This window comes from Arvicanthis niloticus, chromosome 15 (genome assembly GCF_011762505.2).
Source record: "Arvicanthis niloticus isolate mArvNil1 chromosome 15, mArvNil1.pat.X, whole genome shotgun sequence".
NCBI lineage: Eukaryota > Metazoa > Chordata > Mammalia > Rodentia > Muridae > Arvicanthis > Arvicanthis niloticus.
In genome coordinates, this window is record NC_047672.1 from 5,624,670 (window position 1) to 5,651,758 (window position 27,089).

The following is a 27,089-nucleotide window of genomic DNA, read 5'->3' on the forward strand; positions in this document are numbered from 1 at the left end:
CTCACAGCGCTTTTACTAAAATCAGGCCTCTGAGTTTTGTACTTGAAATTCTCCCTCCAGAGATAGTCACTCAAGTGATGCCTGAAGTCTCTACTTATACGGTGGACGCAGAGAGATCAGGCGTTTCAGGTCATCTGCCACAACAGTAAGGTTGAGATCAACTTGGGTTCTGTTAGACTCTGCCTCCAAGAAACCCAAGTCAGGCTGGGGGTGGAGGATCTGTAAAAGATCCTCCTCGGAATACTTTGTTGTCATTAACACAGCGCTTTGCTGTACTCTGTGTGGTTAGTCCAATGTGGGTGTTTTCAGGAAGGCCACAGACAGCTTTGATGTGTGACAGTGACAAGGACTTCCACTGTGAGCCTGTCTTGTGCCACTCCAGTTCTGCAGGCCATTGAGTAAGAGTGTGTTGGATAAAGGCTGACAGTGAAGGAAGCCAAGGTTGATGGGCCCTGGGCTTCTGGAACGTATTATACACAACAATCTTTGCTTGGATAGCTTTGGCAACAGGAATGTCATCACTTTCCAGCTCATTTTAAAATCTTATTTACTCAGAGGTGTATGTTTGTGTTTCGCTGGGGACTGAGTCCAGGGCTTTGAGCCCGCTAGGACCGGGAGGTCAGTTCTCTGGTAGGCTTCATTACAAATGGCGCTCCTGCCTGTCCTGTTGGCGTCTGCTCCCTCCATTCACTGGACAGAGCAGGAAACTTGGAGTGATTGGTAAAGCATACTCCAAAGTGGAGAGACTAAAAGTCCGCTGAGAAAAAAAAAAACAAGGGTGGCCCTGGCTAAGGGGAGAGCTAACGAGAATGGAGAGGGTCATTCACAGGATGACCAGAAGCAGGGGTCAGTCTCTGGTCATCTTCATTGTCACAGCTGAATTTCTAAAGCTTTGCGGGTTGGCCTGAAGAGGAAGTTTGGAAAACTTGTTCCCACCCCCACCCCCCAATGGGAGAGGCTGATTAACATTCCTCAGTCTGAGGACCCTTCCTGGATCAACAGTCTGAGGAGGAAGGGAGAGGCTAATTAACATCCCTCAGACCCCAGGGAAGGGAACCCACCTGCTGGTGGGGAAGGCCCAGAGCACAGAGACACATTCTGCAGGTTGGACCAACCCTGGCCATCTGCAGACAAGGGAGGTCTTGCCGCCTCACTCCCTAAAGACCAATTAGTTTAAAAGTCACTGTTCTGCCAATCACATTGTGCCTAATGACCCCTAGAGACCGTATAAATGTCTGCTGAACAAGCTACTGGGCGGGGTGGGGGTGGGGGTGGGGGGTGGGGGGGTGTCTGCCACTCCTTTTGGGATGCATGATGGCCCCAGCATGCTGGAACATTAAAAATTACTCTCCCCCCCCTGTGATTCACTCAGGGGGTCTCCGGTAAACTAAGGCTTGCTAGAGTCTTACAGGCCCAAGCCTATAATCCCAGCACTCAGGAAGTGGAGGCAGGAGAGTCAATGTTTAAGGCCAGCCTCAACTGCAATGTTTTTCTTTTCTTTTCCTTTCTCTCTCTCTCTCTTTCTTTCGACAGCATCTCATGTAGTCCCAGCTGACCTTGAACTCACTATTAAGCTGAGAATGTCATATATCCTGTGATATTGGTATATATACACACAAGAACACAGCAGATAAATGTACATTTTTAAAAAGTTAAAAGGTGGTTGTCACTGTAATTCAGAGGTTAGATTCGGAGTTTAGTAGGCCTAGAAACTTCAGTGACGGTGGAATGAGTAGAGACCCTCTCTTTAAACCCCTACCTCCACAGGACTTCTCTGAGTAGCCCTGGCTACTAGCCAGGGACTACAGACCAGGCTGGCCTTGAATTCACAGAAATCCCTTTGCCTTTATCTCTAGAATGCTGGGATTAAAGGTCCGTGCCACTGTACCTTCATTTATTTGTTTTGCTTGTTTAAATTAATACCAGCGATCCAACCCAGTGTTCCCACACAGGTCTTCCATCGGGCTACTTGCCTAGTAGAATTATTTTCCTATACCCAGAAAAGACTTTCCCAAAAAGAATACTGAGAATGTGAAAAAGTTTGCTTTAAAAAAGTATACTATGCCAGGTGGTGGTGGCACAGGCAGGATCTCTGAGTTTGAGGCCATCATGGCGTACAGAGTGAATTCCAGGACAGCGAGACCTTCACAGAGAAACTCTGTCTCAACCCCCCCCCCAAGGAAAAAAAAAAAACAAAAAACCCCAAACAAACAAAAAGTATACTGTCTTTTTTCCTTTCTGTCACCCATAGACATGACCTCTGTTTCTAGCATTGTCCATTGTCACTCACCCTGGACAGCCATTCATAGATAGCATAGTCCTTGTGCTATGTCTATACTCTCTGAGACACTGCACTGGGGCTGGAACCTGCATTAGAACACTGGATGGGAGTTTTCCTCCGGGATGATGCTCCTTCAGGGCCAGGTCCTATCCTTCTAAGATGTGTGTGTCCTGGAGACCAGAGTAGTGTTAGTATACATTAGGAGTTTAATACATGTTCAATCAATGACTAAATAAAAATGCACCCCTCATACTTAACCTTGACTTTAACCACATGTACAGTGTTCTGAGTCTGGCATTCATGGTTTTAATTTTGTAAATATCATTTTCTAGCTAAATCTAAAATCACAGCCCCATAATTCTAGCTACTTGGGAGCATGAGAGAGGAAGACCTTAAGTTTAAGGCCCTCCTGAGCAGCAGTGTGTTCAAGATCAGTCTGGCCAACTTAATGAGACTCTATCTCAAAATAAACTCAGCTAGCGTGCAGCTCAGTGGTAGAGAATATGTGTGCTTACTTCGTGCAAGTCTGGGACTTTCCTCTGTGTGTGTGTGTGTGTGTGTGTGTGTGTGTGTGTGTGTGTGTATTTGTTTCAAGATTTAGCTTTAAGCCAGGCAGTGGTGGCGCACGCCTTTAATCCCAGCACTTGGGAGACAGAGACAGGTGGATTTCTGAGTTCGAGGCCAGCCTGGTCTACAGAGTGAGTTCCAGGACAGCCAGGACTACACAGAGAAACAGAGAAACCCTGTCTCGAAAAACCAAAAAAAAAAAAAAAAAAAAAAAAAAAAAAAAAGATTTAGCTTTATAGGCATGTACTTCATAACCCAGCCTGGTTCTTGGGATATCCCAAGACAGACCCAGGACAAGAGACCAAGGTGCCTATTTAACATATAAATGTGGGCCTGGCTTCCAGGTTCTCCCTGCGTCTTTTAGTCCCTACTTGTTGTGAGGTTTGGCTGGCATACCCCACCCCCTACCCTGGATTTTCCAGCTCAGGGGCTGCGTTTCCCCTCCCCCAGAGGCTAGACATTTTGGTCTCTTTGCTTTCTCCTCCTCTCCCCCACCCCTTTTTCTCTCCCCCACCATCTCCCTCTGTCTTCCTCATCTGCTTGGTAACTTTCCTAACTTCTTCCTGTGAGATCAGGGAACCCCTGCTTGACAGCTGCCCCCAATAAACCTGCCTTTACACTCTCATCAATTTGGTTTTAGTTGGCTTATTTCATCAGAAGAGCAAACCTGTTACTATGTTGGCCAGGCTGGCCATGAACTCTCAGATCCATCTGTCTCTGGCTCCTGAGTGTTGGGATTAAGGATTTGCACCACCACACCTGGATAACTTCTAAATGTTTCTATAAAGTCCACCTCAGAACCCTGCCATACTGTCTCTTGTATGATGTACTGTCTCTTACAATGCTCTCTATCTCTTGGCCTCTGAGGTTATGTGGCCTCTCTCTTCCAATAATGCTAATCTTGTGAAGGGTAATTTTGTATCATCCTCTCTCCTGGTCCAAACCACAAATAACCCGAGGTTTTTTTTTGTTTGTTTGTTTGTTTTTTGTTTTTTTTTTTTCCTCATTAACAGCTAGGGATTTCTAAGTTAAAAATCCCTAGAACCCATATCAAACCTGGACACAGTAGCTAGAAAGTCTATAATTCCTGTGTACCTATAGGAAGATGGAAGGTGAGACAGGAGAATCTTTGCAAGCTCTTGACCATTCAGACTGGTATATATAGTGGGAAAAACAAAAACCAACAGAGACTCTGTTTCAAGTAAGCTAGAAGAAGACCAACACTGAACATGGTTCTCTGCCACACACATGAATAAACATAGACTGAAAAAATAATTAAGACATTTAAAAACCATAATATCATTATATCATTAAGTATAGTTAGATGTCTCTTCCTGATGTATTTACTTTTTGCAGTGTTGGAGACTGAGTACAGGCCTTCTAGTTGGTAGGCAGACCCCAACAGTTATTTTTATGCCTTATATTCAGTTCATAGGAAGGAACTAATTATCTACAAACTCATGACCTGTGTGTGTCTTATTTTTCTTTCATCTGCACTTATTGTCTTAGGGCAAATTTCTGTTATTAGATGAAAGGTAAATTTTACAGTTTGATGAAATTGCTAGACTGTCTTTTAGGACCTTCATTTGAGATCCTGGATTTGGGGAGGCCTGGGCAGTGTGTTTGTGTGTGTGGCAGGGTCGGGGGCACACGTGCATGTTTATCTACAAATCTCCTCTTGTCCCTTGCACACACTCTCTCAGGGATAGCCATCCTCTTACCCAAGTTTGTCAGAGGCCAGGAATACAGAAGAGCTATTAGTTCTGAGTGTGAGTACATGCCTAGGAATGACATAAACACACAGGAGATCTTCACCCAAGCCCATTATCTCTGCTTCACAGACATAAGAGAACACAAGGAACAGATGGATCCCAGTGATCTTTCTGGAAACTGCAGCTTAGTCATTGTTTAGCTCTTCTCATTGTGAACCACTGCTTGCAAGATGGACTCTGTTCTCTTCCATCTGTCTCCTATCATCCCTGCTGGAGCTCTGCTGGTTAAGACAACGTGCTTTCTGGCCTAAGGCCTTTTCTCCGATTTTGTGTTTTGTCTTTTATCTCCAAACACTTTTTATTCAATTTCAGTCCTTTCTGGTGCTGGGGTCTGGGAATTGCCACACAAACTGCTCAAACACTGATCTTAGTCAAATAGGGATGGTTTATTGAACCCCACACCCCAAGACTGATTGATCAGGGCCACAGTTCAGACTCTAGAAAGCTGGCTGCTGTGACTTTGAATCAAGAGCCTATAGGGCTTTTTAAGCCTGAGACCTGTAAATTATCTGTGCCAAGTTAGTCCACCAATCTGCATTTGGGGACGTGTCTTTTTTCTTTAGGAGCATGTCTTTGTTGTACATTTATCCTGTTCCCATTGGTTGGGGTGTTCACTGTAGCAGGGGACTTGTTTAACATTCGTGTCTTGTCAACCAGGATGTCAGTTACCCACGTACATGTCTTTTTCTGCTAAGTAGTAGATCAGTTCCCAGGGAGGACTTTGAAACTTAAACTTTTATTGGATCCCTACTTGAAATGGAAGTCTTTTTTTTTTTTTTTTTTTTTTTTTTTTTTTTTGGTTTTTCGAGACAGGGGTTCTCTGTGTAGTCCTGGCTGTCCTGGAACTCACTCTGTAGACCAGGGTAGACTCGAACTCAGAAATCCACATGCCTCTGCCTCCCAAGTGCTGGGGTTAAAGGCATGGGTCACCCCCACCCCCACCCCCCCCACCCCCCACCCCGGCATGGATCCTTAATCTCATGGCAGAGCTCTGCAATTTTCTGGGTTTTGTTTTGATGTTTTTATTAGATGTATATGAGTAAGCTGTCTTCAGATACACCAGAAGAGGGCATCAGATCCCATTACAGATGTAGTGAGCCACCACATGGTTGCTGGGAATTGAACTCAGGACCTCTGGAAAAGCAGTCAGTGTTCTTAACAACTGAGGCATCTCTCCAGCCTGCAATTTTTTGTTTTTAACAGAATTCACTCATATACACCACATTTATTTAGTCTGGAGTTTTCACATCTGTTCTCCCCTAGGCTCTGTTTGGGGTTGGTTTTTGCTCCAGGTATCTACATATTCTACATTTTTTTTTTTTTTTTTTTTTAGTTTGTTTATTTTGTAGGGGAAGAGAGGCTATCTCTGACTATCCTCACATTGTACTATTTAAAATCCATGTGCCGCTTCTTCCTCGGCGCTGCCTGCGAGGTGGCTGCCATCTCTTTTGTGGCATCATGGCTGTTCTCCAGCCTCTGGTGAAGCCCAAGATCGTCAATATGAGGACCAAGAAGTTCATCAGGCACCAGTCAGACCGATATGTGAAAATTAAGCGAAACTGGCGGAAACCCAGAGGCATTGACAACAGGGTGCGGAGAAGATCTTGATGCCCAACATTGGTTATGGGAGCAACAAGAAAACCATGCACATGCTGCCTAGCGGCTTCCGGAAGTTTCTGGTCCACAATGTCAAGGAGCCGGAAGTGCTGCTGATGTGCGACAAGTCTTACTGTGCTGAGATTGCTCACAATGTGTCCTCTGAGAACCCGAAGCCATCGTAGAAAGAGCAGCACAGCTGGCCATCAGAGTCATCAATCCCAACGCCAGGCTACGCAGCGAAGAAAATAAATAGATGGCTTGTGTGCATGTTTTGTGTTTAAATAAAACCACAAAAACTGAAAAAAAAAAAAATTAAAATCCATGTGTCTGCACCTCAAGATTAGTTCACAATGGCTGCAGGGATTTATTTGAATGTGAAATGTCACATAATTGTACTGTCAACACTCAGATGTAAATGAAATTCCATCAACAGGTTGGCAGATAGAGTTAAATGTGACTGTGCCTGACTGGCTTGAGTGGTGCTTAGTTGAATAAAACCTAGTGTTTGATGAGGTGATCTTAGACTGTATCATGAGATGCCAGATATTTGTGTCATTTCTTTTTGAATAGTCGGTATTTAACCTACTAAAAGAAACAAATAATAGAGTGCTGCTGTGTCTGATTTAAATTATTTATTTATTGAGACAGGAGCTTATTGTGATGATTGTGTACTCCAGGCTGGCCTCGAGAATTTACAGAGATCTGCCTACCTCTCAGTGCTGGGATTAAATGCATGCAAGATTTTTTTTTTTTTTTTTTAAAGTTCATTAGTAAAGCACTTGTTCAACACTCATAAGGCCCTACTTTCAACTCTCAGGGAGCGCATGGGCTTTTGAGTGTGCTCACACTCGCATACACACACTCACACACATTCTTTCTCTATATATACACATGCATAATACATACATACGTATATATACATTATCTAGCTTTTAGAGACAGGATCTTATGTGTCCAAGGCTTGTCTGGAACTTACTATATAATTGATAATGAGCTTGAATATTCTCCTGCCCCCACATCCCAAGTGTTGGAAGTACAGACATGTGGTACTGTGTTAGTCAGAGTTCTCTAGAATTACAGAGCTTATAGAATATAATATATATGATATATGTCATATATTATATATATCCTATATTACATATTATATAAAAGGCATTTATTGGAATGACATTCAGGCTGCAGTTCAATTAATCTAACAATTGCTAGCTGTGGATGAAAATTTCAAGAGACCAGTGGTTGCTTAGTTTCACAAGGTTGGGGGTCTCAGATGGTCTCTGTATATGCCAGAATCCCGAAGAAATAGGCTCCAATGCCAAGTGAAAGAATGGATGTACTAGGAAAATGAGGGCAAGCGGGCAAAGAGCAAAGCCTTCCTTCGTCCTTGTCCTTATATAGGTTTCCAGTCGAAAGTAAGGCCAGATTACAGGAAGCCTCAAGATCCTGATCACAGGTGTGCCCTCCATTTCTGGATTGTAGTTCATTCCAAATATAGTTGACAACCAACAATAGCTATCACAGGCTTTATAACTGGTTTAGGATAATGAATGCATTTCTTTTGTAACTTGGACAAATTAGAAAGATTCATTTCTGTGGCACTGTTATAATAAAAGATGAAATTAGAAGCCAGGAACTACATTCACACGAGCTGTTCTGTGAGATACCATTCTGAGATGCAAGCTCCTCTTATCTTTCCTTCCCCCTAGCATGGATCCTGGGGAAATTTTAATTCCTTGTTATCTATTGCTTCAAGTCAGACAGCTGAAAAAAGGGGCACAAGGGTCTCTGTGAATATTTCCTCCTCCATCAGGGTGCCACCCTAGGCTACTAAATCAACCCACTCCCAAACCCTCAATTAGCAAGTTACTGATGTAGAAACCTTAGAACCACCAATGGGATGTTCCAGTTGTCTAAAATGAGGAAACTTTAGTGGCTAAGATTAATACAAAAATTTCTTTTACCCTCTGAGCTAAAAGTGCTGTTGTCAAAGGATACAATTACAACAAAATTTCCCCCTTTTCTTTTTAAGGCATCTCAAATTTCCCCTGAATTCCTTTTTCTCTTGCCTCAGCTTTTATTTTATTTTTTGAGGTTTTCTCTGTGTAGCCCTGGCTGTCCTGGAATTCACTCTGTAGACCAGGCTGGCCTCGAACTCAGAAATCCACCCTTTTCTGCTTCCTGAGTGTTGGGATTAAAGGTGTGGGCTAACTGGACTGGCTACACTTATTTTTGAAACAGTCTCAACTTTGTAGTCTAGGTTGACCTTGGCTTTTGGTAATCCTCCTGCTTCAGTTTTTTTTAATCCCCCAGTCTCTCAAATGCAGCATGGTTTAACATCATCATCATCATTAAGACAAAGACTAATTCACACAGTTCAGATCACTGTGAACTCTTGGTGATCCCATGTCATCCTATAGAATACTGGGATTATTGGTTTGTGCTATCACCCCAAGCCCATTTTTATTTCCCCCTCTGAAGCAGGGTTTCTCTGTGTACATTCAGCTGTCCTGGAACTAGCTGTGGACCAGCTGGCCTTCGAACTCACGAGATCTGCAACCTCTGTCTTCCAAGTGCTGCGATTAAAGGCCTGCTCTACCACCATCACCACCCAGCCCATGCCCAGTCTTTTTTTTTTTTTTCAAGACAGGGTTTCTCTGTGTAGTTCTGGCTGTCCTGGAACTCACTTTGTAGACCAGGCTGGCCTCGAACTCAGAAATCCGCTTGCCTCTGCCTCCCAAGTGCTGGGATTAAAGGTGTGCGCCACCACCGCCCGGCCCCATGCCCAGTCTTAACTGACTTTAATTTCAATTCTAGAATCAGGCAAGTCTTCCTTGGGTAGTTTGATGGGATGATCAAGGAAAGGCTGAAGAAGGCAGAAGCAAAGAAGCCACAGGGCCTTTCAAAGTTACTTTCCTAGCATAATGGGCCTGGGAGACCCAGCAATAGAAAGATAATCAATAGGTTAGTGTGAGGTTACTGTATAAATGAATAAGGATTAAGGTAGAGGTAACTTCATTAGCATGACAATTGAAGTTGGCCAGTTGGGTGAATCTTTTCTAGAATGGGCAGTTTTTAGTTAGGGTTACTATTGCTGTAGTGAGAGCCATGACAAAGCAACTTGGGGGCTGGGGTATTTGGCTCATTTACACTTCCACATCAAAATCTAGGCAGTTCAGGTTCCTGGAGGCAGGAGCTGACGCAGAGGCTGTGGAAGAGTGCTGCTTCCTGGCTTGCTTAAGGGGCTTTCTTAATGAAACCCAGGAGGAACAGCTCAGGAACAGCCTTCTTCACAATGGGCTGGGCCCTCCCACATCCATCACTAATTAAGAAAATGCCCTACAGGATTGCCTACAGCCAGATCCTTTTCTCAACTAAGGCTCCCTCCTCTGACGTTTAGCTTGTATCAAGTTGATCTAAAACTAGGCAGTACAAACAAGTAACTTGTTTGACTTTTGACTGCAATTTGTTTTTTAGTTTACGTTGTTGGCCAAGTGCAAGTTTACTCTACATAGATGACCTGTTGTAATCTTTATCTAACAAGTCTATTAAATAGATGGACAGTAGGCACATTAACAAGAGAAAGGTATGTACAATTTTGCACACATGAAGGCACTACATGAACACCAATATTCAGCACTCCTGTTAGCTGTAGAAGTTTATTTACCTTCTCCACATGGGAGATAAGCAGAGGTTGGGCCACTGAGAAGAATCAGAGCACTGGGCCCTCAAAGTCAGGACAACTGAATATGGTGCTGACCACAGTCCGTAAAGTCAGTTTTGAAGGGTGTGTCATCAGGCAGATGCGGCTTGGGGACACATTATTGGAACCGCTGTTTCTCATTACTAAGAAAAAAAATGTGCAAAATGCCTGTTGTTCAGTATCTCAATGTAAACTAGGCCTGGTGGTTGTGAAGGTTGTAATTCCAAACCTGTAATCTCTGGAAAACTCAAGATCAGAGTGAGCGACTAAATGTCACCCTGTCTCAAAATTAAACAAAGCTGGGATAGGCCTCTAGGGTAGCGTGCTTAGCATGTACAAGGCCTTGGGTTCAATGTCTACCACTCGAAAACAAAACAAAAACAAGCAAGAGGAAAAAAAAAAACCCCGCGTGGTAAAAAGGTGGTTGAGGGTCTGGAGAGATGGCCCAGTGGTTTAGAGCAGTGGGTTGCTCTTCTAGATGTCCTGAGTTCAATTCCCAGAAACCATCTGTAGTGGGATCTTATGTCCTCTTCTGGTGTGTCTGAAGACAGTGACAGTGTACTCACATACATAAAATAAATACATCTTAAAAAAAAAAAAAAGTGGTTGAAATCCAGACGTTGGATTCGGCACTCCAAGCTGGTAATGGGAGCTCTCACGGTTCAAGTGACGAGGGCTGGGAACAGGGGCACTATGGATGATCTTAGTTCGGACTGCTTGTTGGCTCGGCCGAACTTCGGGACCACAACTCCCCGGGTCCACAGGGAGTGTGAGTCATAGTATACTATCAGGTCGTTATCTCAGCATCCACAGTCAGAGGCCGTGAGCGTCCTTCCTCCCAGCCTGCTTCCGGGCAAACGCAGGCTCCTGGGTTGTCTACAGGTTGCCTCAGGCTTTAGAGTCCTCCAGGCCCAAGGCTTGCACAAGGTGGCCCTTCCCGCTCTACTCAGCCGCCTTCGCCTATATAAACCCTCCAGAGTCCCACCAGCCTCAGCTCGGAGAATCTTCCGGAACGCTAGATCCGCGCGCTATCGAACCCGAAGCGCACGGAAGCTGCCGCGCACCCTAGCGTCAGGGCCGGGCGGAAGTCGACGTCGCCGCGCCGCCACCGCGTGACGCACTTCCTGTTTGTTGTTGGAGAAAAGGAGAGAAAGGAAAGCGCGAGGAGACGCCGCCACCGCCACCAGCGCAGCTGTGCCAGAGCCGCGAGGAGACCGGCCGCCTGACTTCCCCTTCCCTCGCTGGCCGCCGCGTCCTCGGTGAGGGTCCGCATACCGGGGCGGAAAACAGGGTTGACTGCGGCGGGAGGGGAGGGCCTGCGGATGGGCTCACCGGCTTGGCTCCCGGAATTCGGGTGCAGGGAGCCGGGGCGACAGTGGGGCCGGTACTGTTCGCTAGGGCCGAATGGGTTCCAGTCGAAGCTGTAGTCTGACGTCTAGGCCTGGGGCTTGAGGTGTTCCCGGTCTGGGCCGGTTCTAGATTGGGTCTGTGGAGGGCGTTTGCCGTTCCTGGTCAGGCCTAGCTCGGGGCTTAGTCGCGGTCGGCTTCCCTGGCTCTCAGGTCGGCGGTGGCGGTTGGGCCCAGCACGCGCTAGGTCGGCCGCAGAGCTCCAGGAGTCAGCGAGGCTGGTGTCACCCTGTCCTGGCGTCCTCAGTGCACTCTGCAAGCAAGGGGTCAGGTGGCATGCGAAGAGCAGGACTCGCATGGAAGGCGTAATCACTGGCCCAGGCCGCCAGGCTGCGAAGGGGGCCGGGTGGGAAGGCCAAGGCGGTTTCCAGGATGCTCCTGGGACTGTTGGGACGTTTGCTAGGCGACCTGCTGGCTCAGCTTACTTTTAAAACTCGTTTGCTGTTGGCCTTGAAGGTTTCTTTGCTGTGGTTTATGTAACAAAGTTTATGTAACTGAAGTTTACATTAAGCCTTAATTTACTTCGGTTGTGTAGACAAGGGAACTCTGCACAGAAAACTAAAAGCTTGTCTTAAAAACTTTGGAGACGGATTTTTTTTTTTTTTTTTTTTTTTTACAGAATGTGTTTGTCAAGTTTTAAAAGCTTTGTTACCGAAGAAGTTGTGTTGTGTGAACCGTTGAAAGGGAATGGCAGGGATGGTCCCACCTTCTAAGTCCCACCTTAGTGGGGGGTGCCCAAGGTGGGGAGTGTACACCCAGTGCACCCGCTTTGGTGTTTTTCTTTTCTTTTCTTTCTTTCTTTTTTTAAGTAATGTCTTTATTTGAACCATAGATTTGTGGTTAGGGTGTACACATTCTAGGCCCTAGAATCTCAGGACGTTCTGCTTGCTAGGGAAGTGACACTTAGCAACTGTTTTAGTAGAAATATTGGATGTAAAAGCCAGAGGAGGGCCAGGCGGTGGTGGCGCACGCCTTTAATCCCAGCACTTGGGAGGCAGAGACAGGCGGATTTCTGAGTTCGAAGCCAGCCTGGTCTGCCAAGTGAGTTCCAGGACAGCCAAGACTATATAGAGAAACCCTGTCTCGAAAAAAACCAAAAAAAAAAAAAAAAAAAAAAAAAAAAAGCCAGAGGAGGGAACAGCCTAAAGGACAGACATTTGGATTTAGTCTGTTGTTTGTAAAGTAACCCTCATACCAAACTTACTGATACCTGCAAGGAAGTGTTGGCATTTGTTACCGGACTCCCTTGTTGGTCCTTTGGGATGTCACCACCACAGGCCAAATTGCCCTCCGGTGTGTGATTGCTGTGTGATTAGTACAGACACTTGCAGTGAACTTTGGGCGGAGCTTTGGAATTAGGAAGAACATGAAATATGGGAAGAAATGGTGCCTTTTGTAGGTATGGGTGACTTGGAAGCTTCAGTCTTTTCCTTCACTCTTGCCTGGGTAAAAGAGTGAACGGAAGACTGAAGTTGGTCCCCCAGCCCATTGTCCTGCCAGAGACAGAAAATAGGGTTTCTTTGTGTAGCCCTGGCTGTCCTGAAACTTTGCTCTGTATACCAAGCTGGCCTTGAATTCAGATCCCTCTGCTCCTACCCTCCCAGAGTGCACTGAAGGCAGTGCTCACTATGCCCAGGTGAGAAACTTGGCTTTTAAACTATTTTTATTTTGCTTATTTGCCTATGCCTGGGAGTCTTTCATCACTCTGTCTTTCCTGCCAGTACACCTATTTATATAGCTGTACACTGCCAGTTCTGAGTTTGTTCTTTCTGATTTTGAGTTCAGGTCTCAACTGTTAACCTGGAACACAGCTTGCATTTGCCTCCCAAGTGTTGAGATCAAGGGTGTACCACCACACCCTGCTTTTTTCTTTTTACCTCTTAGCTGTAGCTTGGTATGTAGATCTGGCTGGCCTTGAATTTGGCTTCAACTTCAGTAGTATTCCCCATGCGTGGCCCAGAGTACATTCACCTTTTGGGGTCAGTTATTTCAATAGGTTCCTGGGACGAAGTTTAGGTTGTCAAGACTTGCGGGACTGAATTGTTTGGCCAGCTGGGCCCTCTCTATAGCTCGACAAGTTTGCTTTTTGAGTGTTTTTTTTTTTTTTTTTTTTTTTTTTTTTTGGTTCAGTGGAAGATGAACAAGCTGGACTCAGATCATTGAGATGTTCCATTTAGAGTAGAAATCATTGTTTGCCAGGCAGTGACCAGGCCTTTTAATCCCAGTATTCAGAATGCAGAAGCAAGCTGATCTCTGAGGTGGAAGTCAATCTGGTTTACAAATGGAGTTCAGGACAGCCGGGGCGACGCAGTGAAACCCTGTCTCAGAAAAACCAAACAAAAAGCCAAACACATTCTTGCTTGACAGAGGCAGGCCAGTTTCCTCGAGTTGGATGTCAGCTGGGTCTATATAGAGTGAGATCTTGCTTAAAACAAAAGTGTTGATTTCAGTGTTAGATGTGAGCTAAGTAGTGTATTGGGTGATAAATGTTCTTGCAAACTGTGAAAACAGAAGTAGAAATTCCTCAGAACAGTGGCTCTACTTCTGTCAGAGTTAAGTGACAATACCATTTCTCTGTAAATCAGCAGTATTGTGCCCATAGCAACTGATAACAAACCCACCCAGCAAACTTTTTTGTTGTTTTTCAAGACATGATTTCTTTGTGTACCCCTGGTTGTCCTGGAGCTCACTCTGTAGAGCAGGCTGACCTCAGACTCAGTCAGCCTCTGCCTCCTCTGTGCTGGATTAAATAAAGGTGTGCACCACCAGCACCAGCCTCAGAGTTTTAAGGAAGGCACTTTGTTATCACTGTCCACAACTGGTGTGATAGTGTGTGCCTTTTACATTATTTAATGATAAAGGATGCTCATATACTTTTAGACCATGTCTGATGCCTTCCTAAAGAGCAAGCAAATAGAACAGAATTATCCTTTCTACTTGGTCCCCCTTTGCAAGATTCTTAAAAAACTGACGTCTTTACTTTGAAAGTGATTGTAAAGTCTTAAATTTATCGAAGACACCATCTGGTAGTGAAGGGCCTACAGTTAAAGACTTTGAGTTTGTAGGAGGGATTAGAATGGCAAATTAATGTTATGTTTCTTTTTTATGTATTAGAATTTAAGAGGCCCGGCTGTGGTGTGGCGCATGCCTTTAGTCCCAGCACTTGGGAGGCAGAGGCAGGTGCAGGCGGATTTCTGAGTTTGAGGCCAGCCTGGTCTGCAGAGTGAGTTCCAGGACAGCCCGGGCTATACAGAAAAACCCTGTCTCGAAAAAAAGAATTTAAGAGAGTTTAACCTTGAGACTAAAAACAAGGTTCAATGAGCTGTGTAGTGTTGTGTGGGTCCTTTTTACCAGTAATTCAAGAGGGTGAGGTAGAATTTTAGGTAGAGGCCATCTTGGCCTGTATAGTGAGACTCTACTTGAAGCAATAAGCCTGAGGTTAAGGAGAAAAGAGCTGGTGAGAGGAACATGATAGAATTTTAATGTTGTAGTTGGGCTTGTGAGGTGGTTAAGCACAGGACAGCCTGAGGACGAGCGTTGATCCCTGGGACCCAGATAAGGTTGGCAAGAGGGTATTGACTCCTTAAAGTTGTCTTGTGAACTCCACAGGTGTGGCCTCCCCTAATGAGCATGGGAGGTAGAAATGGACTATTTTCTCCTGAGGTGCCACACTGTGGTGACAACAGTTGGGTATGTACCAACTGAGTCCCCTCTAAGCATGTTTAAGTCTGATAAAAATCCCTAAAAAAAAAGGGGGGGGGTAATCTGGAAACTGACTTAGTAGATAAGCCAGCTAGCTAGTAGGATTTCCCCCCCCCCAGGGTCTCTGTAGCTCCTGGTTAAATAACCTGGCCTGGACTCAACAACTATCCTCCAGTCTCTGCCTCCCAAGAGCTGGGATTAAAGGAGAGCATCACCACTGGTCTAGGGATTTCGTTTTTATTAGCTAGTGCTAAGGCTAAAGTGTTTTGTCAAACTCCATAGTCTTGATGGCCAAGGAAGAGCACATGACCACTTCCATGTTAACTCTCCTCCCTGAGAATGCAAAATGCTAAGAATACTTTTAGCTCTTAGGGTTACAGTGTTCCTCTAAAGAGGTTTCAGTTCATGTACTTCAGTTGGCTATAGGGTGGTTTTCTCTTAAAAGGACTATCTAATCCAAGTCATAGAGACCTTTTGGGTATTTTGAATAAAGGCCATCGCTTCTGGCTTCAACAGTGCTGAGCTGTGATGTATTAAAATACTAGGGTACTTTACGAATAATGAGCCTTCAGAAGGGTTTCTCTTCTCTCTCTCTCTCTTTTTTTTTTGGGGGGGGTGTTGATTTTTTTTTCCCGAGACCAGGAAGGTTTCTTTATGCAATGTGATTTTTGTCTCCTGTAAAATTTTGTATTTGGGGGGGGGGGAGGGGAATGATGATATTGAACCTGAAAGAAGTTGCATTTGTGGTATATGTATGTGAGTGTGTGCATGTGCTCGTGGAGGCCAGGGGTGGTCATTGGGTCCCCCCATTGCTTTCAAACCCCCCCTCCCCCAAATAGAGGTCTCCCACTGAATTCAGGGACTCACTAAATGGCTACACTTTCTGTGCATTGTGCCACACAGATTTGCCTCCAGCCCTGCTGCTTTGGCTAAATGTGGGGTGGTGGCAATCTGAATCAGTTCTGACTGCTTGCTTTGCAGGCACTTTACTGTCACAGCCTACTCCCAACCCCAAGATTTTTCTCAGTGGTAAGTTTTGAGACAGGGTGTCACTAAATTGTTCAGACTGGTCTTAGTACTTGTTTCTATCAGGGCTGTGGTTGTGTACGCTTTTAATTGGGAAGCAGACAGGCAGGCACTCTAGTTCAGAAGCCCATCTGGTCTACACAGAGAAACCCTGTTTCAAAACAACAAACTAAACCAAAACAAAAGTTGTCCCTAATCCTAGTTAAAATTCTCTTACCCTCAAAGGTATGTATTGTGTATTGTGTATGACCTCCCCCACTCAGATTTGACAGATGTTTCACCTATGGAGTTTTCTTCCTTTTGGACCCTGGGGATTGAACCCAGGCTTGGTGGCAAGTGTCTTACCTTGCTGGGGTCTCAGTATATTTAATATATTCTGGGAGTTCACGAGAGGATGATGATGAAAAAGAGGAAGAAGAGGAGGAAAAGGAGAAATTATACTCAGGAAATGTCTCTGGATTTATAATTTATTTCCTTTCAAATAATTCATTACTGCTTTGACAGTTGAAGCTTTTGTTAATGCTTCCGTGACTTGGAATTCTCCTCCTGCCCTTAGCTGGCTTTTTGTAGGACTGCCTCACCTACCCTCTTCACATTTGCTTCCTGCTTCCATTTTGTCAAGAAAATAGTACTACATTTACTTAGTTTGATGCTACCACATAAATTGAGCTCCCATTTAATCTTTTCCCCCCAAGACAGGGTCTCACTATGTAGTGCTAGTTGGCCTGTAATGGAATATGTAGATTAGGCTAGTTTTGAATGTACATCTGCCTGCTTTTGCCTCCCAAGTTCGTCGATTAAAAGTGTCTGCCACCATGTCGAGTAAAACTTTCTCATTTTTTTCTTGTTTTTGTTTTGGAGACAGGATAGCCTTGGCTGCCTGGAATTTTCTATGTAGACCATGCTAGCCTTGAACTCAACTAATATTCCCTTACCCCTGTTTCCATAGTGCTGGGATTAAAGGTGTTTACCACTACACCTGGCCTTTACTTTTAAGAGAAAAGAGCTTTAGTCTTTAGTGGACATGGCCTTGGATTGTATTATCTTCAGTACTGATCCTCTTGTGGGAAAGGAAAAGAGCTATTCTTGTTGGTGGCCTGGCAAGACTCTTGCAAAAGATTGTTACCCAGTCCTTCGTGGACAGAGAAATGTGTGTGCATCAGAACAAGTAGTGTCTGACAACAAGGCCCAGGAATATGGTAGTAGAGTTCAAAGCACAACAAATGGGAGGGTGCAGTAACAACAGGTCCAATCTGGCAGGTTTCTGGGCCTGCCAGCCGGTTTCTTAAGGAGAAAAGTCCAAAGGATAGAGTTGGGGTTGAATCTTGGGGATTGAATCTGTTTTACATGAAAATCAGTCACTGAACCAGGGTCAGTTTAAAACTGAGATTCGAAAGATTTGCACACATGCTGGTTTTTTTTTTTGTTTGCTTTTTGTTTTTCGAGACAGGGTTTCTCTGTGTAGCCCTGGCTGTCCTTGAACTCACTCTGTAGACCAGGCTGGCCTCGAACTCAGAAATCCACCTTCCTCTACGAGACTAAAGGCGTGTGCAACCACTGCCTGGCACGTGGTGTTTATTTCCTTTTTCATTCTAGCCTGCACTCCACCCTGCTCCTCCTCTCCTAGGATGGGCAGTCTATCAATGAGACTTGAACAGTCTTCCCATCTGGAAGCTGGTACCACTCTTGCAGAGTTGATCCCAGCTCTTGGAATCACAAGTGCCTGTAACTTAAGTCGCCAGGAGGTGCAACTTAATGGCCTGCCTCCCTAGACACCTGGATTCACACTTAAATTAAAAATAAAGCAGTCTTTATAATTTGTTTTACCAGAAATCCTACTGTTGGAGTGTTCTTTAACTTGCTGCTGGAGTTCCAGTTGAAGATCAGCCTGGTCTATGGAGTGAGATCCAGGGCTGCAGAGTTTCTGTGTGTCAGGGGTGGGGAGTGGGGGCAGGAAAGAAAAAAGAAAAAAAGCTGTGCATGTTAGTGTGTGAATTGTGACACAACATGCATGTAGTGTTCAGAGGACAACTTGTGTGTATGTGTGCAGGGGGAAGGGAGAGTCTGGAGGGGGTCAAAGGCAAGTAGGTTTTCTTCCTTGTAGGGGAGGGGTACTTTTACATGGTTTGTGATCTTGCTAGCCTCAAGAATGTTGTAAATCAACCAGAGGTTGTTTAGCGTTCCTTGTATTTACAGGAGATATTCAAAAGTTGGTTTCCTTTTTTGCGTTAGCAACTTGTGTAAAGTTTGAACACCTTAGATTTAGTGTCTGTTCTTCTCTCACCGTATCCCTCCACACCCACACTCAGTTTTTTAGGGGTATGTGGGGATTTCCTCTTGAGATTATCTTGTATGTATGTAGCCCAGGTTGTTCTTTAACTCCTGATCCTGGCAATACTGTGGCAGTTATAAATACGTTTTTATTTTTTTAAAAACAATCTTAATATGTATGGATATTTTACCTTCATGTAAATATGTGCTTGCCAGGTGTCCAAGGAAATCAGAAGAGGGTGTCCAGTCCTATTGGAACTGGAGTTGCAGACAGTTGTGAGCTGCCATATTCGTGCTCTGAACTGAACCCTGGTCTTATAGAAGTGCAGCTGGTGCTCTTAACCACTGCATATCTCCACTCCCACCCCTTTTTTATTGTAGGCAAGGTTTCACTATGACTGGTCTGGGACTATGATGTAGACTATGCTTGGCCTCAGATAATTCTCTCGTGTGTGTGTGTGTGTGTGTGTGTGTGTGTGTGTGTGTGTGTGTGTATTAAGGTTTGTCTTGAAAAAATAATGCTGGATATTCTCATTAGAAGTGGGAGATTATAACGAGTAGACTTAGTTTCACACTGCTACTGCTAGTTGAATTATATAAGACACGCTTCTGGCAGCAGTTTGCTCTTGGATAAACTAAAAGAGCTTCAGACGAAGTGTATCCTGGATTGACAAGACTAAGTATAACTGATACGTTGGAGCTGGGTAGCTGAGGCCTGTAATATCATCTACTCAGGAGTCTGAGGCAGGAGGACTGCCAGATACAAGGTCAGCCTGAATAATTTAGTGAGACCATGCTTCAAAGGGCCATGGGTCGGCTGGGACTGTATCTTAGTAGTTTAGTGCTACCTGCCATATGTGAGGCCGAAGTAAAATGACTAATGAGACTAAATGAGAGAGTTGAAGGGACATTTTCTTTTTTTAGCCCTGGATGTCCTGGAACTCAGTCTCTAGACCAGGCTGGCCTTGAGCTTGAGATCCACCTATCTTGTCTCCAGAATGCTGAGATTAAAGTAGTTTGCAGCTTGAGATCCACCTATCTTGTCTCCAGAATGCTGAGATTAAAGTAGTTTGCCGTCACACCCAGCTGAATTTTGGCATTTGATAATTACCCAGTGCATTGAATATGGGCTTGTGGGTGTTCTGGATTCAAATAGAGTAAAACATGTTTCCTGTTAATGTCTAGTGTATATTTAGATAGTGGATAACATTTTATCCTAAGTGGATAAGCAAGTCTATTGTATTAGTATTGGTATTAGTAGTTGTCTGTAGTGTAAGTGTCTGTAGTGTCAATTATGAGTACTTGTTTGAAGTGCATCTTGGCAGGCACTATCATCAATGTACTATCGTGTAGCATTGGAACAACCTGTAGGTCCTTGAGATTTCATTTCCACTCCAGTGACTGTCTTTTCTCTGTAATTAATCTTCCATCTTCATTTCTGTTTGTTTACATGTGCTCTTTATCTTTGCAGTTCATTGTTGGCCTCTTTTTTCCTTTTTTTTTTTTTAAATCTTGGTTGAGGTTTCACTGCTTGTAATCATCTCAGTAGAAGCGCCGTCTACTGAGTTGTGTCCCCCCACCTCCACCACCACCCCCCCAACGTACGTAGGGTGCCTGGCCCTTGCTGGCATCTCTGTAGCCTGTGTTTTACTGATCTCAGCAGGAAAGGCCAACAGTTAGATGGAAAATGATAATCACTTTATAGTAATCAAAGTTGGAGGTCCTCCCACCCCCAGTCTTTATGGATACTATCTATCTATCTATCTTATCTAATCTTATCTATCTATCTCATATGTGCAAACATGCCTGCTTGTCTGGGCTTGTGCATTGTGGGCAAGTGCTTTACTACTAAAGCATACCCATGGTAAATAGGACTAATACAAAAAAGTGCTAAAATTGAAATAATCTAAAGTAGCATAGATGGGTCTGAAGCTGGTTGAGACAGGATGAGCTTGAAGTCCTTACTGAGGTTTCACCTGTAGTGGATGGTATTGGAGGCCTGTGTGTCTTTATCACTCCATTTTTGGTAGTACTGGAGATTGCACTCAGGCTCTCTGATAACCCTCTACCTATTAAGTGACATACTATGAAAAAGATAGAACAGGGACAGAATTGTTTCTGAAGCTGACAGTACGGTCAAAATGTGAAGTTGAGCTAAAATTTAGTGTTTTGGGTAGAACTTGAATATTTTAGTCAAACACATGCTTTTTCTATCCAGTGCTCAAATTACAAGTCATGAGTTACTGGGAACTGAACCCAGGGCCTTGTTCAAGCACTCTGCACCTGAACCGTCTTCATTTCAAGGTCTAGAGCATCTGCCTCAGTGGTAGCAAGTGGCTAGGATCATAGGCCTGCACCACTAGTCCCTGCTGTGATGAAGGTTCTTCCTTAGCAGTCAGCTTGTCTCAGGCTGCCACTCCACTTGTTCATCAAGGGCCACTGTTCATCAAGCGCAGGTGGGGGGGGGGCGGGGAAATAGTCTCACTGTGTACCTATGGCTGCCTCCAGCTCTCAGAGAGCCACCTGCCCCTGCCCACCTAGTGCTGGGATCAAAGATATACGCCTGGCTTCTAGCAGTGCCTATTAAAATAATCAAAGCTTGGATATATGGGTCCTTCAGTACCTGAAGAGTAGAGGTCAGATACCTGCTAACCAATTCTAAAGCACAAGGAATAGATAAGACACCACAGAGACTTAAAAAAAAAAGAGACAAGATTTTTCTTTGTAGCCCTGGATGTCCTGGAACTCTGTAGACCAGGCTGACCTCCAGCCTCACAGAGGCCTTCCTCTGCCTCCTGAATGCTGGGATTAAAATCATGCATTACCACTGCCCTGCCATAGAGAGACTCAAAATGGGAGGAAAGGGCATGGATATCTTGATTTTTGTTTAGGTATTTTTCAGGGCCCTTGTATTTCTGGATCCTGGTATCTAACTGATTTATTTATTTTCTTTCTTTCTTTCTAGAATTATTTATTTTTTATATATGTAAGTGCTCTGTCGCTGTCTACAGACAAACCAGACGAGGGCATTTGATTCTATTACAGATGGTTGTGAGCTACCTTATGGTTGCTGGGAATTGAACTCAGGATCTTTGGAAGAGCAGTCAGTGCTCTTAACCTCTGAGCCATCTCTCCAGGTCCTGGTATTTTTCAAAACTGTTGTTTTGATTTTAGTTTACTTTTGGCGGTTCCAGGCAAATTCAGTAGGCTGGATACCAGTGGTGGCACACGTCTTTAGTTACAGCATGCAGGAAGCAGAGGCAGGTGGATTATTACCGGGAAAGCCAGTGCCCTACACAGAGAAACCCTGACTTCAAAAAAACCAAACCAAACCATTCAACCAGAGCAAAAGATGGGTTTTTCTATTTGTTTTCTGAGACAGGGTCACATGTGTTTCCTGTTGTCTACAAACCTGTGTCAGACTATAGCCTAAATTCCTGATCCTTCTACCACACCAGCTTGATGTAAGTCGGGATAGTTCCTAAACCTTGTTTGGTGATCTGTGGTTTATTTCGTAACTCCTTCCCTCTCATACTTGACACTAGTCAATACAATGAGTGATTGTTGTCTTAATTTCCTAGTTTACTTAGTAGAGTCCCTTGTGGTTGGTATTGCTTAGGGTATTACACCTTTTGAGTCTCTGTCTTCTTTGAAAAGAGGGTGGCCCAAAGGCTTCTTTCTGCAGGAGTAAGGACTGAGGACCATGCTAAAGAGAAAGTGACTTTCTTTATGTGGTGGGTATAACAACATTGAGGTAACCAAGGTAGAATAATCAAGGTAGAGTTTACTAGAGAAAGACATGTTGGGTGGAGTGGGGAGGTTCAGGAGTTAAGTTTTGGTCATGTTCTATTTGAAACAACAAGCTCAGTATCCAAGTGGCTATTTTGTGCAGTCATGTGCCTGTTTACTGGATTAAGCTTCCACTTGGGACTCAGGGTGTTCTATAATAGGCAATAGATGGTGAGACGAGGCTTTGAGCACCTTTCAGTGAGGAAATTGATCATAGAATTCAGATCTGAGAAGACAGGAAAGCGATTTGGGAAGTCAGGAGAGCCCTTAAATGCATTGGGAGGTTTAGGAGTTGCTGAGCTTAAATCAGGTGATTTCAAGTGATGAGGTAGGACACAAGTGGAAACTAGTAGTGAGTCAAGGCTGTGGACCTTAAATCAAATCAATTTCAAGGGGTTTGGTGGTTGAGAAGTTGGTAGCTCTCAAAGTGTCTCAAGTTCTCCAAATGAATTGTTTAACTCAAGGGACATTCTTCATTTAAGATGGCCAGCATTCAAGTGTTGGCTGAATACCAGGCACTACTACTGCCTTGAAGTCAGGATTCATTTGGCCTCCCTACTTATTGTCAGCCCTAGTTTTTGCATCACTCATAGTGGAAACGTGAACACGGGGAAATATTAGACCACCTGGAACGAGAAGAAGAGGGCATGTGCCTCTTACCAGCAGCTACAGTGGATGTTGTCTCACTTTGTAAGGCTCACATATTTGGAGTCAGAAACAGTCTTGAGATTTCTTGTTCTCTAAGAGTGGATTAGCACAGCAATGTTTGCCTTGTCTCTCTGTTGGGTCCTGTAGTTATTAGCATTGGTTTTTAAAATGCTGCTTTAGACAAATCCTTTGCAGCTACAACTTTTATCATTTAATGGGGTAGAGAGGAAGAGGTGTTTTCCCCCCCCTTGTGCTGACAACCTAACCCAGGGCCTCACATGTACTAGGCATGCTCTCTACATATCTCCAGTCTTTATTTTGATATTATTGGATAATTTTTCTGTGCATGTTTTTGAGACAAGTCTCATTGTGCATCCAGGTTGGGCATAATGTCTGAAAGGGTAAGATAATGGGTGTTATCAGGTAGTATTTGATGTAGTAAAATATTGTGCTTTTCCATTCTGCTTGTCAAGACCCTTTTCAAAGCTTTTTCTTCTGAAGGTGAGTGGCAGTTTTTCTTGTCTTCCTCCTGAGGTTGATAGCCTTTGAGGAATCATATTTCCCGTCGGGCTCTCAGTAGTAGCTTTCCTTTGCCTGAAAGGTGAATATAGTTTGAAAACCCCAGATCTTGCAGTCAGGTGCTCAGGCTGCTATTGTGTTAGGATTGTAAACTCCCTGGTGCTTTCCAGTAACTGAACTGTGCCTCCTTTCTGTTTTGTATCCCTTCCTTCAGTTTATATTATCATTTTTAAAGATTTTATTTTATGTATATGAGTACACTGTAGCTGTCTTCAGTCACACTAGAAGGCATCGGGTCCCATTGCAGATGGTTGTGAGCCACCATGTGGTTGCTGGGATTTGAACTCAGGACCTCTGGAAGAACGGTTGGTGCTCTTACTCTTAACCTCTGAGCCATCTCTCCAGCCCCCTATGTTTTAATTAATTAATTTTTTGGGACAGGGTTTCTCTGTGCAAGAGCCCTGGCTGTCCTGTACTTGATTTGTAGACCAGGCTGGCCTCGAATTCACACAGATACGCCTGCCTCTGCCTCCAGAGTGCTGGGGTTATAGCCGTGTGTCATCACACCCCGCCTCAGTTTATATTCTCTTGTACATTTTTAATATATTTGTGTGATGTGCAGAAGGACATTCTCTGTTAGATTTCTGTGAAGTCGTTTTGAAATTTGTTTAGTTTTGAGGCAGAGTTTATTGTAACCCATGCTGACCTGACACTTGGCTGTGTAGTCCAGACTAGACAACAGCTCTCCTGTCAGCCTCCTTAGTGCTACAGTGGGTGTGGTAGACGCTACCCACCTGAAGTTATTTGAGATTTCTGGTCTAGAAACAAGCATTGGGTTACGCTGAACAATTGTAGTAGTGCCTTTAAACCACTCTGGCCTAGACAGAGTTTGAGGCCAGCCTTTTCTACTTAGTGACTTTCAGCCAGAGCCACATAGTGAGATCTTGTCTCAAAAAACAAAACTACAAACAATAAGAGTTAGATTTAGTTAGAATTAGTCTATACACGTTAAATAAGAATTGTACAAGGAGGAGATGGAGAGATGGCTCAGCAGTTCAGATAACTGATTGTTCTTCCAAAGGACCCAGGTTCAATTCTTAGCACCCACATGACAGCTCACAACTGTAACTCCAGTTTCTGGGATCTGATATCCTGATATACAGATATGTACACACACAAACACACATGAAAAGTAAAAAGGAATCATTAAAAATTCAAAACTTTGTAAAAACCTATTTGGAAAGTAGAGATGTTATACAAATGGGATCTTTGGGGTTTAGAAAATGGCTAAATTAGTCCCTGTCCAAGCCCCCCCAGCATTGGAATTGAGGGCGTGCCACTAACCAGGTTTTATTTTGTGGGCATGTGCATGCACTCAAGGCAAGAAAACATTAGATTGATGAGCTGGAGTGGGAACTGGGAAGCAAACTCTGAGGCAAGAGTTCTTAACCACTGGCCCCTTAGTCTTATTTCTGTAGAGTGTGATCAAGTGATTTAGACACTGTTAAGTGAAAGCACATTATTTAGAGAACAGTGAGACTACTTATCAAGTAGTTAGAAGCTGAATGGCTTCCTTGTGCTGCTCTGTGGAGACTAGATGTAATCAATCCACAAGTAAAGGAAGCTTTGCTTTGTTTCTGGATTTCAGCTAAAGAATTAGTCTGCAGAATAGCATTAGAGCAGTGTTAGGTTGGTTTGGTAGTTGGGTGCTGGACAGAGTGGTCTATATGACTGGTCAAGTAGGTTTCTCCCTTTCTTGTGGGTAACTTGATGCAGCAGCTGATGCTGTTCCCATGAGAGAGCCATGGTGCTGAGGCTGACACACTTCTCAAGTGCAGGGATAGGGCGTTCATCTTTGCAGTCTTGCCTGGTGCAGAAACTCATCTGCACCAGGGGAGGGAAGTAACCAAGTCTCCACAAGTGCATTGTGGTCTAGGAAAGCAGATGTAGCCAGTCTGTTGGTCAAGTGGCACCCTATCTCTGCCTCAGAGACCAGTGACCTGTTTATAGTTTAGGCTATTATTAGGTAATTTCCAAGCATTTTTTTCTAGGTAGATTTTGGGGAAATACCTCCCCCCGCCCTATTTCTCTAAGTTGCCCTGGCTGTCCTGAACTCACTGTGTAGACCAGGCTGGCATAGAAGCCAGATCTGCCTGTGTTTTGCACGTCTAGCACTGCGATTACAGGTGTGCCCCACTATGTGGATGGGAAGTGACTCTTGAACCCAGTTTCTGGACGAAGGTCCTGCCTAAGATACAGGCTAGTGACGGGCTACCAGAAGTTCTCTCTAGGCCAGTAGGTGCTATCTGTTCATCTAGTCTCTCGTTTGTTCCACTGATTGGGCAGTGTTGTCATGGACTGTTATTTTCTTATTTGCAGATTTGTTCCAACAGTCTGTTAAAACATGGTGGATTACTATGAAGTGCTGGGCGTGCAGAGACACGCCTCACCTGAGGACATTAAAAAGGCGTAAGTAATTCTATTGTACCATGGTTTATTGGTAACTGGATAATGCAAAAATTAGGTTTATTCATTTTGTGTGTGAATGGTTTGCTTGCCTCCATGTATGTGTATACTCAGTGTTCAAGGCGCCCAGAACAGAGTATATGATCCCCTAGAATTGACTTTATGGATAGTTGCAAACCACCATATGGGTGCTGGGAATTCAAACTTGGGATCTCAGTAAGAGTAACAGGTGATCTCAAACCCTGAACAAGGTACCCACCCTGTACTGGGGTCTCATCTAGGAGACTCATACATGATAGGCAGGCACTGGTGTACTGCTCAACACAGACCGAAAGTGACTTTTAACCCTATGGTTTAGTTTTAGGTTAAAGTGCTAACATTTGTGCTCAGACCTGGGGATCATTGGGCATTCTATCTAATTGGTGATCTTTACTTTCCTATGAAGAAAGACACACCCAGTCTTAATGAAGTAGATGATTCTTAGGAGGTTGACCTGGCTTTCACACTCATATATACACACATTTTGTGTACACACACACACACACACACACACACCCCAAAACTAACTCGTACCATGTCCCAAAATAGAAATGTTAAAATTGCCCTTGTGTGCAGAGGTCCTGGGTCCCATCTGCAGTTCCTGGCACTATCTGTATTTACTGTGTGTTAATTTATATTGTGCCTCTTTCTCTCCCTGGTGTTTTTGAATTTCAGCCTAGGCCTGTTGTCTCCACTGAACTATATCTGTAGCTCTTCACCATTATTTTTTAAAATGTTGGTGTACAATGTGATGGTGGCACATTCCTTTAATCCCAGTACTCGGAGGCAGAGGCAGGCAGATTTTGGTGACTTTGAGACCAGTCTGGTCTACAAAGTGAGTCCAAGACAGCTAGGACTCTGTTACACAGAGGGTTGGTGTGTAACCAAGGGCATAACCAGTTGAGTCTGAGTGTTCTAGTTTATTTCTGTTGCTATGATGAAATACCCAAAAGAAACAGTAGAAAGGGGTTTATCTCATGATAGAGGTCAGGTCCCATGGTCGTCACTGTGGAGAAGTCATGGCAGAAGCTTCAAACAGCTAGTCAGTTACATTATCTCTACTGTAGTTACAGTAAATGAGTGTTTAGATGGCTGTGTTCTTGCTTGTACAAGCTCAGCTTAATTTCTTCACAGTTTAGAGGTCCTGTCTACGGAATGATGCTGTACCTAATTTTCCCCACACCAGCCCTCTTGAGACCATTCTCCAAGTGATTCTAGGTTGTGTCAAGTTAACAATTATAGTTAACATCACTCCTGGGTTTTTATATGCTCCTTATCAGATTTTTACAGGACATTGGATACTTGT

General features: G+C 44.1%; 1 protein-coding gene and 1 pseudogene across 3 annotated transcripts in view; both read left to right on the plus strand.

Moving 5' to 3' along the window:
* Window positions 1–6,005: 6,005 nt before the first annotated feature.
* Window positions 6,006–6,525, plus strand: LOC117720793 (large ribosomal subunit protein eL32 pseudogene; annotated as a pseudogene).
* A 4,490-nt stretch (window positions 6,526–11,015) lies between these two features.
* The window catches only part of Dnajb6 (DnaJ heat shock protein family (Hsp40) member B6), a 75,007-nt gene continuing 58,933 nt past the window's right edge, over window positions 11,016–27,089 (plus strand). For 2 of the 3 annotated variants that reach the window (XM_076913293.1, XM_034518999.2), the window contains exons 1-2: window positions 11,017–11,175; window positions 25,658–25,747. In XM_076913293.1, the coding sequence (XP_076769408.1) occupies window positions 25,683–25,747 (65 nt within the window). In that variant the 5' untranslated portion in view covers window positions 11,017–11,175; window positions 25,658–25,682. Of the gene's footprint in view, window positions 11,176–25,657; window positions 25,748–27,089 lie in introns of all 3 variants that reach the window. The other variant, XM_034518998.2, reaches the window with a different exon arrangement.